General features: G+C 61.0%; 2 protein-coding genes across 5 annotated transcripts in view; both read left to right on the forward strand.

The window, feature by feature from the left end:
- LOC135964596 (SH3 domain and tetratricopeptide repeat-containing protein 1-like) overlaps window positions 1–6178 on the forward strand; it is a 49382-nt gene extending 43204 nt beyond the window's left edge. For 2 of the 4 annotated variants that reach the window (XM_065518745.2, XM_065518746.2), the window contains exons 4-7: window positions 827–949; window positions 1654–1816; window positions 2778–2974; window positions 5792–6178. In XM_065518745.2, coding sequence (XP_065374817.1) covers window positions 827–949; window positions 1654–1816; window positions 2778–2881 — 390 coding nt within the window. In that variant the 3' untranslated portion in view covers window positions 2882–2974; window positions 5792–6178. Of the gene's footprint in view, window positions 1–826; window positions 950–1653; window positions 1817–2599; window positions 2975–5791 lie in introns of all 4 variants that reach the window. The other 2 variants (XM_073999952.1, XM_073999953.1) reach the window with 2 other exon arrangements.
- The window catches only part of DEFB108B (defensin beta 108B), an 875574-nt gene that overhangs the window by 58462 nt on the left and 797885 nt on the right, over window positions 1–19227 (forward strand). The window lies entirely within an intron of this gene.

Genomic DNA, 19227 nt, shown 5'->3' on the forward strand with positions numbered 1-19227 from the left:
AGCATTAATCCACACACTCATCCATCCATCCATGTGTCTACATCTCCTCATCCATTCATCCATCCATCCACTCATTCCTAAGCCACTGCTGAGCACCTGTTGTGTGCTTTTCCCTCCCTCTAATTGGTTCCCTCACATCCTCCCCCAGTGGCCAGCATCTTCTCCCTGAGGGCAGAGGCACGGCCCCTCACAGTGCCCAGCACCTGCTGGTATACAGCACATGCTCAAATAATGTGACCACTCAGTTAACACACAGAAGAACTTGCTCCAAGCGACACGTGGCACATCTCCTTACAAAATGAATCTATCAGTGGCTGTTTTCAGAGGCTTTCCCAAACACAGTGTGATCTGGAACAAATTGTGAAGCCCACGAGCCTGGTGAAGCTTTCATTATTGAGCATCTGCTGTATACCTCCTTGAGCTGAGAAGAGGGATCAAGAGCTCATGGCCAAGAGGGGACCAGGCCCACCCACAAACACTGTTGATGTGGCAGGGATGTGGCAACGCAGAAAGGAGCCAGGGGCTGGGCTCCCAGCAATCTGGGGGCCACGGAGACTGGTTTGAGTGCAGGGGGAGTGGGCTAGGGCTAGCCCTGGTGGTAGGATTCACAGGTGTCGGGTTCCTGGGCTGCAGCTGCTCAGTCACCTCCTGGCACTCAGGTGCATCAGTTCATTGTCCTCATGCCAGTGGTGGGGGCAGCCCTAATGCACAGGGTCTGAAAAATGCTCAGGTGTACCTGTAGTGTGTGAGAGGAAGGAGGCTGGCAAAGGTGGGCATGGCCATCTCGCCAGGTGTGGGTCTTGAGGGAACTTCTGTCTCCTTTCAGGTGGCACAGAATGTGGTCCTGTACACAGGCGACCCCAGCCTGGGGCTGCAGCTGTTTGAGGCAGCTGGAGACATCTTCTTCAATGGGGCCTGGGAGCGGGAGAAAGCCGTGTCCTTCTACCGGGTGAGCTGGCCTGTGGGCTGATGCGGGTGGGCCTCAGGGGGGCACCTGGAGGGCTGAGGCACAGCTGTGGCAGGGCAGAGGTCTCCCACCTGGAGGCAGGGTTACCCATGCACATGCTTAGTTTCCAAGTGTTCTCACCGGGAATGATACTGACCGTGCCCCTGCCCGGGACAAACGTTTGGGGCCTGGATGTGACAATGGCTCTACCCTTGTACCTGATGATCTCAAGCAACCATGAGCGAGAAGTCCTGTCCCCATCTTCCAGATGAGGAAACAGGCTCAGAGAGGCACAGGGACATGTCAAAGGACACACAGCATGTCAGTGGGAGGCCCAGGTCTGCTTGCACCCCGAAGTGGGACGGCTTCTCCCTTCCTCTGAGCTCACGGTGTGGCTCAGCCCTGGGCACAGATAAATGTGGTGTTTTTAGAGCAGAGAGGAGTGCTGGCTCCCCCCAGTCAGACCCCTGGTGCCCAGGTGGGAGAGGCTGGTCTGAGGCTGCTGGGTGTAGCTGGATGGGCCTCAGGTGACTCTTCAGCCCCCAACTTGGGTGTCTGAACTGTGTGTTATCCCAGAGCACAGAGCTGTGTGGAGGTGCAGGGGTAGCTGGGGCGTGGGAAGCTCCAAGCACATGTTTGAGCTCTGAGGAGGGCGCTGGGCAAGGTGGGTGCTGCGGGAAACCTGACCCCACCTGCCTGTGTGGTAGGACCGGGTCCTGGCCCTGGCCCTGGCAGTGACTATGGGCAACTGCAAGGCGGAGCTGCAGCTACAGCTGTGCAAAAAGCTGGTGGCACTCCTGGCCACCCTGGAGGAGCCCCAGGAGGACTTGGAGTTTGCCTACATGGCCCTAGCACTCAGCATCACTCTGGGTAAGTCCCCTGAGCCCCCACCCTGCCAGGACCTACACTTTGCCAGAGCCCAGCCTCCAGGTCTGCAGGGCAGGAGCTGAAACAGCTGCTGGATTTTCCTGGTCTCCTGTCCAGGCAGGCAGATCTGCCCAACTGGCTTCCCCATCCGGCTGTGGGGCACAGCCCGAGGTCTCTCACGCAGTGCAGAGCTCCCTGCCTGACTGAGCTCTGCTTCCTCTGCCTGTTCCCGCTGCTGACCACAAGGGCCGTCCAGTGTGCCCTCTGCCTTCCAGACATGCCAGGCATCTCGTTGGTCCCTGTATGTGCCAGGCTGAGTGGCACATTCCCTTTATCTTGTGCCCTTCCCAACCTCATCAACCACACGGCTCTCTGGCTGATAAAATCCCAGTTCCCCTTCCAGCAGTCTGCCCCTTAAGGCCGGGCATCCCCTGGTGCTGTGCCAGGGTCATCTGTCCCCCTCCAGAGACAGGGAACCCTAGGCAGGCCGCATGCCCCAGCACCTTGTGCCCCGTGGCCCAGTACACAGTAGGTGTGCAGCTGACTCCCCAAAGTAGGGGCCTCTGATTGTGACACACGCAGGAGGAGTCGGATGTCACGTCTGTGGGTTGCCTGGAGCCGGGGTGCCCGGGAGCACCTGGACTGCATGGCTTTTGGGCTCCCCTGGTTAAAACCAGTGAGCAAAGGCAGGTGGCTATGTGTAGGCACAGAGCTGGGCCATCCAAGTCCGACTTTGCCAAAGCCTCACAGTAGACAGGGGCAGGCCTTATTAGTTCTGCTTTGCAGATGGGAAAGAGTCTGGGAACCTGGAAGGGACTGGCCAGAGCTGCCCAGGCGACCACAGGTGCCTGGAGGCAAGCCAGGTGTGCTGCCCGGGGTCTGCATACCTGCTCCTGAGGGGCCTGTGCCCTCCCTGCCCCAGGGAGCCGCGTCCTCACACCTGCCCCTTTGGCCTGCACCCCAGGGGACCGGCTGAACGAGCACGTGGCCTACCACTGGCTGGCTGTCCTGCACCATCAGCTGGGCCAGGCCAAGCTGGCAGAGCAGTTCTACCTCAAGGCCCTGTAGCTCTGCAACTCGCCACTGGAGTTCGACGAGGAGACCCTCTACTACGTGAAGGTGTACCTGGTGCTCGGTGACATCATCTTCTATGACCTGAAGGTGGGTGGGGAGGGGCAGGGCTCGGGGTGTTCCCGGCCCCTTTGGAGTGGTATCTCTACCCTGACCCAGAGGCCTGGGTTCCAGCCTGCCTTAGGAATGGCCCAGTGGCCTCCCTGGAGCTCTGCACGCGGCTGGAGGAACCGGCAATGTTAGCAGATACAACCCAGCTCCCAAGCTGACCAGGCCCCACCCTCAAGAACTCAGTCTCAGCCAGGGAGGCTGACACATGAGTGGGCAATGGTGGCCTCTGGGTAAAGAAGGGGGATTGTAGTCAGGGGGACCCTCCTGGAGGAGGTGACACCAAAACTGAGTCTTGACAGTCAAGTGTCAAGTTGCATTTAACAAAGAAAACAGGGTCGGGAGAAGGACATTTCAGAGGACGGCATCATCCTCACATTGAATCCACATTGCAAGATCCAACCCAAATCCTGGCGCCTCCTCTAGGAAGCCTGCCCAAGGTGCCAGCCTGCACTGAGCAACTCCTTCCTGGAGTCCCGAGACACCTTGAATCTTCACATCACCCAGGAAGGGTGGGGTGGGACCAGTGTCTTACCATCGGGTTCACAGACAGGGAAACCCCAGCTCAGGGCAGGTGCAGTGGGGCGGGGCCCCAGCCAGCCAGGCTGAGGCCTTGCTGGGTGGCGTCTGTCTGGAGCGGAGGTGCTGTGCTCCCTCTGCCCCCAGCCCTGCAGGGGTGGAGAGCTGGGACTGTCAGACTCAGACCTGGCGTGTCTCCACCCCTCTGCCCAGCAGGCACCGCCCCTACTCAGCATCGCACCGGCACAGCGTCAGTGCTCCTTATGGGCTGAGGGGCCAGGGCACTCCAGTCCAGGGGCCGAGATCTTGGGGTCCTTAAAACAACATGAGGAGCTGGGGCAGCCCTACGACCTCGCCCCGTATCATATCCCCCACCGCAGGCCTGGGGCTGCCCGGAAGGCCCCCGCCCAGTGCTGGCGACACCTGGTGGTCAGAAGTGGTCCCTGTGGCCTCCCAAGTCCCAGCCAGACAGGGAGGTGCCAAGTGTCAGACGCTACTTACCGCTCAGGGGCTCGCCTGGGACCCAGGGAGACGGGCCTCCCAGAAGAGGCCTTTATCTCTCTTGGTCAAGCCTGCCGCCCACTCCGCCTGCCCAGGAGGAAGGAAAGGGCCAAGTAGTACCTGAGAGGCCAAAGTCCACGGTTGGGGTTGAGGGGCAGAGGCCTCCTTCACCTCCTTCCCATGCACAGCCCTCTGGGCCTCATCGTGACTATGCTGTCAGCGCAGGCCAGCTTCCCACAGGGAGGCCCCCTTGGAATTCCCCAAGGGCGGCTGTCTTTCCAAGGCTACACCCTCCTCCTTGTATAGGAGGCTCTGGACCCAGGGCCCAGAGGAGTAGGAGAAAATGCCGGGCTGCATGGGGCCTGGAAGGCTGGCAGAGAGGCAGGGGTAAATGGGCATCTTTGCCGATTGCCTCTAAAATGGGGTCCCCTTTAGTGTACACGTGAGAGTGAGCCCTGGAATAGGGAAGATTAAGTGTGTCCTGGCTCAGCCTGCCACTCACTAGCTGTTGCACACACTACAGGCACATGGAAATGCACACACAAATGCACACGGGCACAGGCACGCGCACACACAGGCACGCGCACACACAGACACGCACACACAGGTGCACACACGCACACACAGACATGCACACAGGCACACACACAGGGACACGCACACACAGGCACACAAACACACACAGACACACGCACAGGCACACAAAGGCACAGGCACACGCAGAGACATATGCATTGGCTGGCTCCTTCCTGTTTAGTTGGGATGCCCCCACCCCTTCAGGAAGCCTTTGCCTTCCACCCCTGGCTGAGTCTGGGGCCTCCTGGGCCCCCCACAGGCTCCTGGGCTTCCGTCTGCCACAGCCTGGGCCACCCTGTGTGGTCAGTGTTTACTCCCAGGTCCCTCAGACTGGGAGCAAGGACGTTAGGCTCAGCCAGGCACCCAGCACAGAGTCCAGTGTTCGGCTGGGCCGGGGGCATTGGATGAGCAGTGGCGGTGACTCGGGGCCTTCTCACGCCCCTGCTCCGTGTGTGGGGCGGGGCAGTGGGGGAATGGACTGCTGCATCTTGGACTTTGTCCTTGACCCTGGGAGCCATCTTGAGATGGTAAAGGACAGGCCAGGCATGGGTCTTAGAGAGGTTCCTTGGGTAACCCCCATGTGGAGGAGGTGCCTGGGGAGAAGCCGGGTGGGGGATGGGAGGGTGAAGGAGGAGGTCTGGGAGGAGGCATCCCAACCCAGGGATGGTGAGTTTGGGCCAAAGATGCATTGAAAATGGGAGTGGATGTCTGGGGCGTCACACTCCGTCAATATTTCAGGGAACATTGCCAGAGAGGACACCTGTGAGATGGTTTTGTACCTGGCCTGTCCCGTGGAGGGCCTGGAAATGGTCAGCATGGACAGGGGCCAGAGGGGAGCCTGGGTCACTCAATGCTGTGCCCCTGCTGTGGCTCGGAGCCACGGGTCCTGCATGGAACTCTCAGAGCAGGCAGGATCTGCCCTGACCTCGGCCCATGGGGAAAGCAGCCACTGCCTGCAGAGAGGGTGGCACTGGGGCAGGACGGTTGGGGTGAGTGGGGTGTAGGGACAGTCAGGAAGGCTTCCAGTGGTGTCAGGGTCGTCCCCACTTCCTGCAGCTGAGACCACAGCAGTGTAACAGGTTTCGGATCTCATGGGTTGAGCCAGCATTGGCTGGACATGTGGAATGACCTGGAGACAGGAATGGCTTCTGGGAAGATGGGCTCCGAGTTCCCCTTTTGCTGAGCATGACCTGTCCCCTTCAGGACCCGTTTGAGTACTACCAGCTGGCACTGGCAGCCGCCGTGGACCTGGGCAACAAGAAGGCACAGCTGAAGATCTACACGCGGCCGGCCACCGTCTCCCACAACTTCCTCCCGGACCGTGAGAAGTCGCTCCTCTTCTACCAGAAGCCCAGGACCTTCGCCACAGAGCTCAACGTCCGCAGGGTCAACCTGCCTCCTCTGCCACTCTGCGGGTGGGCCCCCTGGTTGGCCCCCAGCCACCCTCGCTGAGGACAGCATCCGAGGGAGTGGGTTTTGTGCAAGGAGGATGGTCTCCTCCCTCTCCTGGTGGCTCCCGTGGCTCATTTTCTGGGAAGTGGGGCATGAAAGCAGGGTTCAAATAGCAATAAATTTTTCTTTGCAATAACATACCGAAGTCCCCAGGGCATCCTTCCCTGTGTGCTTCCTGGGCTGTGTCTAGGGGCCAGCTCCTTCCCTGGTGGCAGCCCTCTGATCTTGGGGATGAGAAGGACCGTGAGTTCAACAGACCTGGGCCAGGTCACCATAAGCCTCGGTTTTCTCGGTGGCCAGAGGGGAGATGGTGGTGGAACTCTCTAGGCAGCTCCCTGCTCTCCCTGCTCAGAGCTTTTGCTGTAGGTCTCGTGCCGCCCTTGACGTTAACCTTCAGGCCACTGTGCCCGGATGTGGGGGCTGCTAGTGTCCCTGTTTGCCATTGAAGAAATAGAGGCACAGAGAGGTTAGGTGTCTGGCCCACCGTCACACAGCAGGTAGGGGCAGAGACGCAGAGCCCAGTACACTGACCACCACACCACCCTGCCAGCCTGCAGCCAGGAAGGTGTCCCCCATTAGGACCCAAGGTCAGCTCCTGGACCACTCTTGTGGTGTCGGGAGAGCCACAGGCCAGTGAGGGTGGCCCCGGGGATCCCTCACTCAGTGTCCTCTGCTCCCAGATTTGGTTGGGCTGAGCCTGGCCAGTCCCACCTCTGGCCACTGGTCAGCCCTGCGGGAAGTGAGATGCAGGGATCTCTGCCTGTGTAGACGCTGCTACCCAGTATTGAAAGCCTTATCTGGGCTGCCCCCAAGCCATCCCCACACACCCCTCCCCTTCCGGTCCCCGGCCCTCATCCCAGTCCCTGGAATCCCAGGTTTTCCTTGTTGGAATCTCTTGGCCTTAGGGAACACAGCTCGCACGGTCTCTTTGCCAGTTTACAGCAAGGAAACCGAGGTTCAGAGACTGTGGGTGTCCCACGTGATTCTCACATACACTGCACTCTCCCAGGCCCCTCTTTTAAACACTTTAAATGAGGTGACATTCACATCGCATGCAATGAACTATTTCAACGCGAATAATGTGGTGGCATTTGTGGATTCACAGTCCTGTGCAACCACTCACGCCATCTAGTTTCAAAATGTTTTCATCTCCCCAGAAGAAACCTGCCATCCTCACTAAGCTGTTACCCCTCCTTGGTATCCCCCAAGCCCCTCGTTTAATGGAAGGGGAAACTGAGGCCCGAAGAGAGACTTGCCAGTGGGCGGAGCTCTGATCATAGGGAATCAGGCACACATCTGCTGCTTCAGTCCTGTGATGGTTTGCCACCCAGCAGAGGTGACAGAGCCAGGAGGTTCTGGGAGTGCCACAGGTGTCACTGGTTCAGTCCTGGGTTGGTTTGCCACCCAGCAGAGGTGACAGAGCCAGGAGGTTCTCGGACCCCATGCTTGCAGCCAGAGCCCTGCCCCGAGCCTCCCCACCAGGGGGCAGCAGAGAGCTTTCCAGAACCGGCCGCGAGACTGGCGGGAAGCAGCGGGTCAGAGCTGCTGACAAACCTCACGTGGACCCCAGATCGCTGTCTCTATGGGTTGGGCTTGGGAATTGGAGAGGAGGCCGAATGATTGGAAACGTGAAGACAGCACGGCCTGGCTGGAGGAGTGGGAAGCGCCGTCACGTTGACTGAGGACACAGACCTCCTGCCCGCTGGGCCGGGCCTGCAGCCATTCTTCTCGGGGTGGGGTCCGCAGGTCCGGCTTGCTCTCGGCCCCCGACCTGCCTCAGAGTCCGGGGGGCTTTGGAACTGTGCTTTCCCATCTCCACCCACCCTGGCTGGTGCCATGAGGGGCCTGGATCCTGGGATCCTGTTCCTCTTGGGCAGCAGAGACTGGGGGACCAGAGGAGATGATGGGTCTTCAAGCCCCACATTCCAACCCCAGCCCACCACTGACAGTCTGGGGGTTCGAGATGAGGGAGTTGATGTCTCTGAGCCCCAGTTTTGTCACCACTAAAATGAGACCGACATACTGGGGCAGAGTGCCAGCCCCAGGGCTAACAGGCCTGTTTCCTACTGACAATCCCTCTTACTCCTAGGAATAGCTTCAACAACCGCACACTAGGGAACGCTCAACCCAGGCCAACTTGTCAGAGGCACGTGAACCAGAGCGACTCCATCTTGAATGGGGGCTGGGTAAACGGAGGCTGAGACCTGCTGGGCCACATTTCCAGGAGGCTAGGCATTCTTCGTCACAGGATGAGATAGGAGGAGGTCCCCACAAGATACAGGTCATAAAGACCTTGCTGATAAAGCAGGTTGCAGTAAAGAAGTTGGCCAAAGCCGCAAACCCAAGATGGCCACGAGAGTGACCTCTGATTGCCCTCACAGCTCATTATGTGCTAATTATAATGCGTTAACTGCTACAAGGCACTCCCACCAGCGCCACGACAGTTTACAGATGCCATGGCAACATCTGGAGGTTACCCTACATGGTCTCGGAAGGGAGGGCAGAAACTCTCAGTTCTGGGAATTGCCCACCCCTTTCCTGGAACACTCATGAATAGTCCAACCCTTGTTTAGCGTATGATCAAGAAATAACCATGAAAATGGGCAACCAGCAGCCTTTGGGGCCACTCTGCCTATGGAGCAGCCATTCTTTTTTTTCCTTTTTTTTTTTTTTTTTTTTTTTGAGATGGAGTCTTGCTCTGTTGGCCAAACTAGAATGCAGTGGCATGATCTTGGCTCCGTACAACCTCCACCTCGTGGGTTCAAGCGATTCTTCTGCCTCAGCCTTCCTAGTAGCTGGGATTACAGGCACCTGCCACCACACCATTAATGTTTTGTATTTTAGTGGAGACAGGGTTTTGCCATGTTGGACCAGGCTGGTCTCGAACTTCTCACCTCAGGTGATCCACCTGCCTCGGCATGCCAAAGTTCTAGGATTACAGGAGTGAGCCGCTGCGCCCGGCCAGAGTAGCCATTCTTTTATTCCTTTTCTTTCCTAATAAAGGTGCTTTCACTTTATGGACTCACCCCGAATTCTTTCTTCCATGAGATCCAAGAAACCTCTCTTGCGGTCTGGATTGGGACCCCTTTCCAGTATCAAACTTTCTTAACCTCTCAGACCCCTCGTGTCATCTGTAACCAAAGACAAAGCCTCCCCCGAGGTTCCAACAGTGAGGAGAGAATGCATGGGAAACGAGGGGCACAGAGTTGGTGTGCAGAACCAATATCACAGACTGGGTGTCAAGCCACTGTCATATTGGAAGTAATATCATGCTCTCCCCTACAAGTTATGAGGAACAATATCACAGGGGGGTATGTGCCTTCTCCGGTAGTGGGAGTAGTATCGTCATCTCTTCCTTTAGATGACAGGAACAATATCACAGGGTGGGTGTACACCCCGTGTGTTTTTGGAAGCAATATCATTCTCTCTTCTTCTAGGTTTTATGATTCATATCACAGGTGGGGTGTACACATCATCCACTCACCCCCTGGATATCAGCAACCATATCACAGAAGAGGTGTCCACCCCCTTCGATATTGTCAGCCATATCATCTTCCTCCCGCCTGGATATTAGGAACAATACCCCGGGGTTGGGGGCGGTGTACACCCACTGTGATATCGAAAGTAAACTCAGCCTCTTTCCCGTTGGATAGTAGGAACTATATCACAGGTGTGTGTGCACCTTCTGGGATATTGGGAGTACTGTCAGCCGCCAACCCACTGAATATTAGGGATAATATAGGGGGGAAAGGGTGGTTACATCCCCTGCGATATTGAGAGCAATATTCTTCTCTTTCCCCTGTACATTAGGAACCACATCACAGGGGTATGTACACCTTCTTCGATATTGGGATTAATGTTATTGTCTCCCCCAACTGAACGTCAAAAACGATATCACAGAAGGGTGTACACCCCCTGCGATATGGCCAGTAATATCATCGTCTCTACCTTTGGATACTAGGAACCACATCACAGAGGGTGTGTATACTCCCCAGCAATATTGGGCATAATGTTATCCTCTCTTCCCCTGGATATTAGGAACGATATCCCTGGTGGTGGGAGGTGGAGTACATTAAGAACAACATCACTGAGTGGGTGTCCACCCCCTGCGGTATTGGGTGTAATATCATCCTCTCTTCCCCAGGATATAAAGAACAACATCACAGGAGGGGTGTACAGCCACAGCCCCTGCGTTATTGGGAGTAATAGCTTCTTTTCCCACTCTCGATATAAGGAACAATATGCTAGGGTGGGTGTACATCCCCTGCGATATTGGGCATATTGTCATCATCTCCCAACGTGAATATTGGGCGTAGTGTCCCAGGGGGGTGTACGCCTTCTTCCATATTGGGAGTAATATCATCCTCTCCCCTCAGGATTGTAGGCAAAATATCGAAGGGGTTTTACACTTTGTACGATATGGGCAGTAACATCATCCTCTCCCTACCTGGATGTAAGGAACTATATCACAGCCGGCTGTACACTTCTTGCCATATTGGGAGTCTTATCATCCTCTCCTATCATGGATATTAAGAAAAATATTACAAAGGAGGTGTACACCCCCTGAGATATTGAGAGTAATATTATGCTCTCCCCTTTGGGATATTAGGAACTATTTCGCAGGAGGTGTGTACAACCCCTGCGATATTGGGAGTCATATCATCCTCTCCCCCTGAATATAAGAAACAATATCACAGGAGGACGTACTCCCCCGTGATATTGGGAGTCATATCGTGTTAGTCGGAACAATAGCACAATGGGTGTGTACAACCCCTGCGATATTGCCACTAGTAAGATCGCCTCCCTCCCAGGATATAAGGATCAATATCCCAAGGGGATGTACACCCCTGCGATATTGGCGGTAATATCTTCCTCTCCCCGGCTGGCTATTAGGAACAATGTCACAGAAGGGGTGTACACCCCCTGCTTTATTGGGAGTAATATCATCCTCTCCATCCCTGGATATTAGGAACAATATCACCAGAGAGTGTACACCTCCTGCAATATTCAGACTGATGTCATCCTCTCACCATCTGGATATTAGGAAACATATAACAGGGGTGGTGTACAACCCCTGCGAAATCTGAAGAAACATCACCCTCTCTACCTTTGGATGTTAGGGAAAATATCACGGTGGAGGTCCACGCCCACAGTGATATTGGGAGTCATATCATCCTCTCCTACCTTGGAAAGAAGGAACAAGATGTCCGACGGGATATACCCACACTGCGGTAGTTTTAATAATAACCTCTACCCCCTGGCTACTAGGAATAACATCATAGAGCAGCGTACACTTTCTGCGACACGGGGACTAATATCATCCTATCCTAGCCGGATATCAGAAAAAGTCTATTAATTACTAATATTAATAAATATAAATAATATATATTAATTGTAGATATTAAAAATCACAATTAAGATATTAAAATTAATACTGGTTAAAAAAGTTAATGATGAGAATTAAAAATTAATAATTAATAATATTAATACAATTAATAATAAAATAATATCAACAATTAACGTTACTTAAATCAATACTAAGTGATATTGGCAATAAAATAATAATAATTATTAAGAAATATTAATATTGATAAATGACATTGATATTAAAAATTAATCCTTGGAGTAGATCATAACCTATTCAAACAATTATTAATAATTAATGGTAAACGATTAATTGATACTATTATTGATAATTAATAAAATGGATCCTTGATGTATAATAATTAATTATATGATTGTCCCGGGAGCAATACACTGACAGTGTACACCCGTCTGTGAAACAGTTCATTATTTCCGGAGAGGGAGACGATACTACTCAGAATAGCGTCAACAGGCTGTGAGTCCACCATGGCTCCCAATAGCCAAGGGGGGGAGAGGGGGTGGCTATTGGTCCCCACCTCGCGGGGGGTGGCTCACCCCCCTGCGAGGTGGCTCCCAATAGCCAAGGGGGGGAGAGGGGGTGGCTATTGGTCCCCACCTCGCGGGGGGTGGCTCACCCCCCTGCGAGGTGGCTCCCAATAGCCAAGGGGGGGAGAGGGGGTGGCTATTGGTCCCCACCTCGCGGGGGGTGGCTCACCCCCCTGCGAGGTGGCTCCCAATAGCCAAGGGGGGGAGAGGGGGTGGCTATTGGTCCCCACCTCGCGGGGGGTGGCTCACCCCCCTGCGAGGTGGCTCCCAATAGCCAAGGGGGGGAGAGGGGGTGGCTATTGGTCCCCACCTCGCGGGGGGTGGCTCACCCCCCTGCGAGGTGGCTCCCAATAGCCAAGGGGGGGAGAGGGGGTGGCTATTGGTCCCCACCTCGCGGGGGGTGGCTCACCCCCCTGCGAGGTGGCTCCCAATAGCCAAGGGGGGGAGAGGGGGTGGCTATTGGTCCCCACCTCGCGGGGGGTGGCTCACCCCCCTGCGAGGTGGCTCCCAATAGCCAAGGGGGGGAGAGGGGGTGGCTATTGGTCCCCACCTCGCGGGGGGTGGCTCACCCCCCTGCGAGGTGGCTCCCAATAGCCAAGGGGGGGAGAGGGGGTGGCTATTGGTCCCCACCTCGCGGGGGGTGGCTCACCCCCCTGCGAGGTGGCTCCCAATAGCCAAGGGGGGGAGAGGGGGTGGCTATTGGTCCCCACCTCGCGGGGGGTGGCTCACCCCCCTGCGAGGTGGCTCCCAATAGCCAAGGGGGGGAGAGGGGGTGGCTATTGGTCCCCACCTCGCGGGGGGTGGCTCACCCCCCTGCGAGGTGGCTCCCAATAGCCAAGGGGGGGAGAGGGGGTGGCTATTGGTCCCCACCTCGCGGGGGGTGGCTCACCCCCCTGCGAGGTGGCTCCCAATAGCCAAGGGGGGGAGAGGGGGTGGCTATTGGTCCCCACCTCGCGGGGGGTGGCTCACCCCCCTGCGAGGTGGCTCCCAATAGCCAAGGGGGGGAGAGGGGGTGGCTATTGGTCCCCACCTCGCGGGGGGTGGCTCACCCCCCTGCGAGGTGGCTCCCAATAGCCAAGGGGGGGAGAGGGGGTGGCTATTGGTCCCCACCTCGCGGGGGGTGGCTCACCCCCCTGCGAGGTGGCTCCCAATAGCCAAGGGGGGGAGAGGGGGTGGCTATTGGTCCCCACCTCGCGGGGGGTGGCTCACCCCCCTGCGAGGTGGCTCCCAATAGCCAAGGGGGGGAGAGGGGGTGGCTATTGGTCCCCACCTCGCGGGGGGTGGCTCACCCCCCTGCGAGGTGGCTCCCAATAGCCAAGGGGGGGAGAGGGGGTGGCTATTGGTCCCCACCTCGCGGGGGGTGGCTCACCCCCCTGCGAGGTGGCTCCCAATAGCCAAGGGGGGGAGAGGGGGTGGCTATTGGTCCCCACCTCGCGGGGGGTGGCTCACCCCCCTGCGAGGTGGCTCCCAATAGCCAAGGGGGGGAGAGGGGGTGGCTATTGGTCCCCACCTCGCGGGGGGTGGCTCACCCCCCTGCGAGGTGGCTCCCAATAGCCAAGGGGGGGAGAGGGGGTGGCTATTGGTCCCCACCTCGCGGGGGGTGGCTCACCCCCCTGCGAGGTGGCTCCCAATAGCCAAGGGGGGGAGAGGGGGTGGCTATTGGTCCCCACCTCGCGGGGGGTGGCTCACCCCCCTGCGAGGTGGCTCCCAATAGCCAAGGGGGGGAGAGGGGGTGGCTATTGGTCCCCACCTCGCGGGGGGTGGCTCACCCCCCTGCGAGGTGGCTCCCAATAGCCAAGGGGGGGAGAGGGGGTGGCTATTGGTCCCCACCTCGCGGGGGGTGGCTCACCCCCCTGCGAGGTGGCTCCCAATAGCCAAGGGGGGGAGAGGGGGTGGCTATTGGTCCCCACCTCGCGGGGGGTGGCTCACCCCCCTGCGAGGTGGCTCCCAATAGCCAAGGGGGGGAGAGGGGGTGGCTATTGGTCCCCACCTCGCGGGGGGTGGCTCACCCCCCTGCGAGGTGGCTCCCAATAGCCAAGGGGGGGAGAGGGGGTGGCTATTGGTCCCCACCTCGCGGGGGGTGGCTCACCCCCCTGCGAGGTGGCTCCCAATAGCCAAGGGGGGGAGAGGGGGTGGCTATTGGTCCCCACCTCGCGGGGGGTGGCTCACCCCCCTGCGAGGTGGCTCCCAATAGCCAAGGGGGGGAGAGGGGGTGGCTATTGGTCCCCACCTCGCGGGGGGTGGCTCACCCCCCTGCGAGGTGGCTCCCAATAGCCAAGGGGGGGAGAGGGGGTGGCTATTGGTCCCCACCTCGCGGGGGGTGGCTCACCCCCCTGCGAGGTGGCTCCCAATAGCCAAGGGGGGGAGAGGGGGTGGCTATTGGTCCCCACCTCGCGGGGGGTGGCTCACCCCCCTGCGAGGTGGCTCCCAATAGCCAAGGGGGGGAGAGGGGGTGGCTATTGGTCCCCACCTCGCGGGGGGTGGCTCACCCCCCTGCGAGGTGGCTCCCAATAGCCAAGGGGGGGAGAGGGGGTGGCTATTGGTCCCCACCTCGCGGGGGGTGGCTCACCCCCCTGCGAGGTGGCTCCCAATAGCCAAGGGGGGGAGAGGGGGTGGCTATTGGTCCCCACCTCGCGGGGGGTGGCTCACCCCCCTGCGAGGTGGCTCCCAATAGCCAAGGGGGGGAGAGGGGGTGGCTATTGGTCCCCACCTCGCGGGGGGTGGCTCACCCCCCTGCGAGGTGGCTCCCAATAGCCAAGGGGGGGAGAGGGGGTGGCTATTGGTCCCCACCTCGCGGGGGGTGGCTCACCCCCCTGCGAGGTGGCTCCCAATAGCCAAGGGGGGGAGAGGGGGTGGCTATTGGTCCCCACCTCGCGGGGGGTGGCTCACCCCCCTGCGAGGTGGCTCCCAATAGCCAAGGGGGGGAGAGGGGGTGGCTATTGGTCCCCACCTCGCGGGGGGTGGCTCACCCCCCTGCGAGGTGGCTCCCAATAGCCAAGGGGGGGGAGAGGGGGTGGCTATTGGTCCCCACCTCGCGGGGGGTGGCTCACCCCCCTGCGAGGTGGCTCCCAATAGCCAAGGGGGGGAGAGGGGGTGGCTATTGGTCCCCACCTCGCGGGGGGTGGCTCACCCCCCTGCGAGGTGGCTCCCAATAGCCAAGGGGGGGAGAGGGGGTGGCTATTGGTCCCCACCTCGCGGGGGGTGGCTCACCCCCCTGCGAGGTGGCTCCCAATAGCCAAGGGGGGGAGAGGGGGTGGCTATTGGTCCCCACCTCGCGGGGGGTGGCTCACCCCCCTGCGAGGTGGCTCCCAATAGCCAAGGGGGGGAGAGGGGGTGGCTATTGGTCCCCACCTCGCGGGGGGTGGCTCACCCCCCTGCGAGGTGGCTCCCAATAGCCAAGGGGGGGAGAGGGGGTGGCTATTGGTCCCCACCTCGCGGGGGGTGGCTCACCCCCCTGCGAGGTGGCTCCCAATAGCCAAGGGGGGGAGAGGGGGTGGCTATTGGTCCCCACCTCGCGGGGGGTGGCTCACCCCCCTGCGAGGTGGCTCCCAATAGCCAAGGGGGGGAGAGGGGGTGGCTATTGGTCCCCACCTCGCGGGGGGTGGCTCACCCCCCTGCGAGGTGGCTCCCAATAGCCAAGGGGGGGAGAGGGGGTGGCTATTGGTCCCCACCTCGCGGGGGGTGGCTCACCCCCCTGCGAGGTGGCTCCCAATAGCCAAGGGGGGGGAGAGGGGGTGGCTATTGGTCCCCACCTCGCGGGGGGTGGCTCACCCCCCTGCGAGGTGGCTCCCAATAGCCAAGGGGGGGAGAGGGGGTGGCTATTGGTCCCCACCTCGCGGGGGGTGGCTCACCCCCCTGCGAGGTGGCTCCCAATAGCCAAGGGGGGGAGAGGGGGTGGCTATTGGTCCCCACCTCGCGGGGGGTGGCTCACCCCCCTGCGAGGTGGCTCCCAATAGCCAAGGGGGGGAGAGGGGGTGGCTATTGGTCCCCACCTCGCGGGGGGTGGCTCACCCCCCTGCGAGGTGGCTCCCAATAGCCAAGGGGGGGAGAGGGGGTGGCTATTGGTCCCCACCTCGCGGGGGGTGGCTCACCCCCCTGCGAGGTGGCTCCCAATAGCCAAGGGGGGGAGAGGGGGTGGCTATTGGTCCCCACCTCGCGGGGGGTGGCTCACCCCCCTGCGAGGTGGCTCCCAATAGCCAAGGGGGGGAGAGGGGGTGGCTATTGGTCCCCACCTCGCGGGGGGTGGCTCACCCCCCTGCGAGGTGGCTCCCAATAGCCAAGGGGGGGAGAGGGGGTGGCTATTGGTCCCCACCTCGCGGGGGGTGGCTCACCCCCCTGCGAGGTGGCTCCCAATAGCCAAGGGGGGGAGAGGGGGTGGCTATTGGTCCCCACCTCGCGGGGGGTGGCTCACCCCCCTGCGAGGTGGCTCCCAATAGCCAAGGGGGGGAGAGGGGGTGGCTATTGGTCCCCACCTCGCGGGGGGTGGCTCACCCCCCTGCGAGGTGGCTCCCAATAGCCAAGGGGGGGAGAGGGGGTGGCTATTGGTCCCCACCTCGCGGGGGGTGGCTCACCCCCCTGCGAGGTGGCTCCCAATAGCCAAGGGGGGGAGAGGGGGTGGCTATTGGTCCCCACCTCGCGGGGGGTGGCTCACCCCCCTGCGAGGTGGCTCCCAATAGCCAAGGGGGGGAGAGGGGGTGGCTATTGGTCCCCACCTCGCGGGGGGTGGCTCACCCCCCTGCGAGGTGGCTCCCAATAGCCAAGGGGGGGAGAGGGGGTGGCTATTGGTCCCCACCTCGCGGGGGGTGGCTCACCCCCCTGCGAGGTGGCTCCCAATAGCCAAGGGGGGGAGAGGGGGTGGCTATTGGTCCCCACCTCGCGGGGGGTGGCTCACCCCCCTGCGAGGTGGCTCCCAATAGCCAAGGGGGGGAGAGGGGGTGGCTATTGGTCCCCACCTCGCGGGGGGTGGCTCACCCCCCTGCGAGGTGGCTCCCAATAGCCAAGGGGGGGAGAGGGGGTGGCTATTGGTCCCCACCTCGCGGGGGGTGGCTCACCCCCCTGCGAGGTGGCTCCCAATAGCCAAGGGGGGGAGAGGGGGTGGCTATTGGTCCCCACCTCGCGGGGGGTGGCTCACCCCCTGCGAGGTGGCTCCCAATAGCCAAGGGGGGGAGAGGGGGTGGCTATTGGTCCCCACCTCGCGGGGGGTGGCTCACCCCCCTGCGAGGTGGCTCCCAATAGCCAAGGGGGGGAGAGGGGGTGGCTATTGGTCCCCACCTCGCGGGGGGTGGCTCACCCCCCTGCGAGGTGGCTCCCAATAGCCAAGGGGGGGAGAGGGGGTGGCTATTGGTCCCCACCTCGCGGGGGGTGGCTCACCCCCCTGCGAGGTGGCTCCCAATAGCCAAGGGGGGGAGAGGGGGTGGCTATTGGTCCCCACCTCGCGGGGGGTGGCTCACCCCCCTGCGAGGTGGCTCCCAATAGCCAAGGGGGGGAGAGGGGGTGGCTATTGGTCCCCACCTCGCGGGGGGTGGCTCACCCCCCTGCGAGGTGGCTCCCAATAGCCAAGGGGGGGAGAGGGGGTGGCTATTGGTCCCCACCTCGCGGGGGGTGGCTCACCCCCCTGCGAGGTGGCTCCCAATAGCCAAGGGGGGGAGAGGGGGTGGCTATTGGTCCCCACCTCGCGGGGGGTGGCTCACCCCCCTGCGAGGTGGCTCCCAATAGCCAAGGGGGGGAGAGGGGGTGGCTATTGGTCCCCACCTCGCGGGGGGTGGCTCACCCCCCTGCGAGGTGGCTCCCAATAGCCAAGGGGGGGAGAGGGGGTGGCTATTGGTCCCCACCTCGCGGGGGGTGGCTCACCCCCCTGCGAGGTGGCTCCCAATAGCCAAGGGGGGGAGAGGGGGTGGCTATTGGTCCCCACCTCGCGGGGGGTGGCTCACCCCCCTGCGAGGTGGCTCCCAATAGCCAAGGGGGGGAGAGGGGGTGGCTATTGGTCCCCACCTCGCGGGGGGTGGCTCACCCCCCTGCGAGGTGGCTCCCAATAGCCAAGGGGGGGAGAGGGGGTGGCTATTGGTCCCCACCTCGCGGGGGGTGGCTCACCCCCCTGCGAGGTGGCTCCCAATAGCCAAGGGGGGAGAGGGGGTGGCTATTGGTCCCCACCTCGCGGGGGGTGGCTCACCCCCCTGCGAGGTGGCTCCCAATAGCCAAGGGGGGGAGAGGGGGTGGCTATTGGTCCCCACCTCGCGGGGGTGGCTCACCCCCCTGCGAGGTGGCTCCCAATAGCCAAGGGGGGGAGAGGGGGTGGCTATTGGTCCCCACCTCGCGGGGGGTGGCTCACCCCCCTGCGAGGTGGCTCCCAATAGCCAAGGGGGGGAGAGGGGGTGGCTATTGGTCCCCACCTCGCGGGGGGTGGCTCACCCCCCTGCGAGGTGGCTCCCAATAGCCAAGGGGGGGAGAGGGGGTGGCTATTGGTCCCCACCTCGCGGGGGGTGGCTCACCCCCCTGCGAGGTGGCTCCCAATAGCCAAGGGGGGAGAGGGGGTGGCTATTGGTCCCCACCTCGCGGGGGGTGGCTCACCCCCCTGCGAGGTGGCTCCCAATAGCCAAGGGGGGGAGAGGGGGTGGCTATTGGTCCCCACCTCGCGGGGGGTGGCTCACCCCCCTGCGAGGTGGCTCCCAATAGCCAAGGGGGGGAGAGGGGGTGGCTATTGGTCCCCACCTCGCGGGGGGTGGCTCACCCCCCTGCGAGGTGGCTCCCAATAGCCAAGGGGGGGAGAGGGGTGGCTATTGGTCCCCACCTCGCGGGGGGTGGCTCACCCCCCTGCGAGGTGGCTCCCAATAGCCAAGGGGGGGAGAGGGGGTGGCTATTGGTCCCCACCTCGCGGGGGGTGGCTCACCCCCCTGCGAGGTGGCTCCCAATAGCCAAGGGGGGGAGAGGGGGTGGCTATTGGTCCCCACCTCGCGGGGGGTGGCTCACCCCCTGCGAGGTGGCTCCCAATAGCCAAGGGGGGGAGAGGGGGTGGCTATTGGTCCCCACCTCGCGGGGGGTGGCTCACCCCCCTGCGAGGTGGCTCCCAATAGCCAAGGGGGGGAGAGGGGGTGGCTATTGGTCCCCACCTCGCGGGGGGTGGCTCACCCCCCTGCGAGGTGGCTCCCAATAGCCAAGGGGGGGAGAGGGGGTGGCTATTGGTCCCCACCTCGCGGGGGGTGGCTCACCCCCCTGCGAGGTGGCTCCCAATAGCCAAGGGGGGGAGAGGGGGTGGCTATTGGTCCCCACCTCGCGGGGGG

This window comes from Macaca fascicularis, chromosome 8 (genome assembly GCF_037993035.2).
Source record: "Macaca fascicularis isolate 582-1 chromosome 8, T2T-MFA8v1.1".
In the NCBI taxonomy this organism is placed as follows: domain Eukaryota; kingdom Metazoa; phylum Chordata; class Mammalia; order Primates; family Cercopithecidae; genus Macaca; species Macaca fascicularis.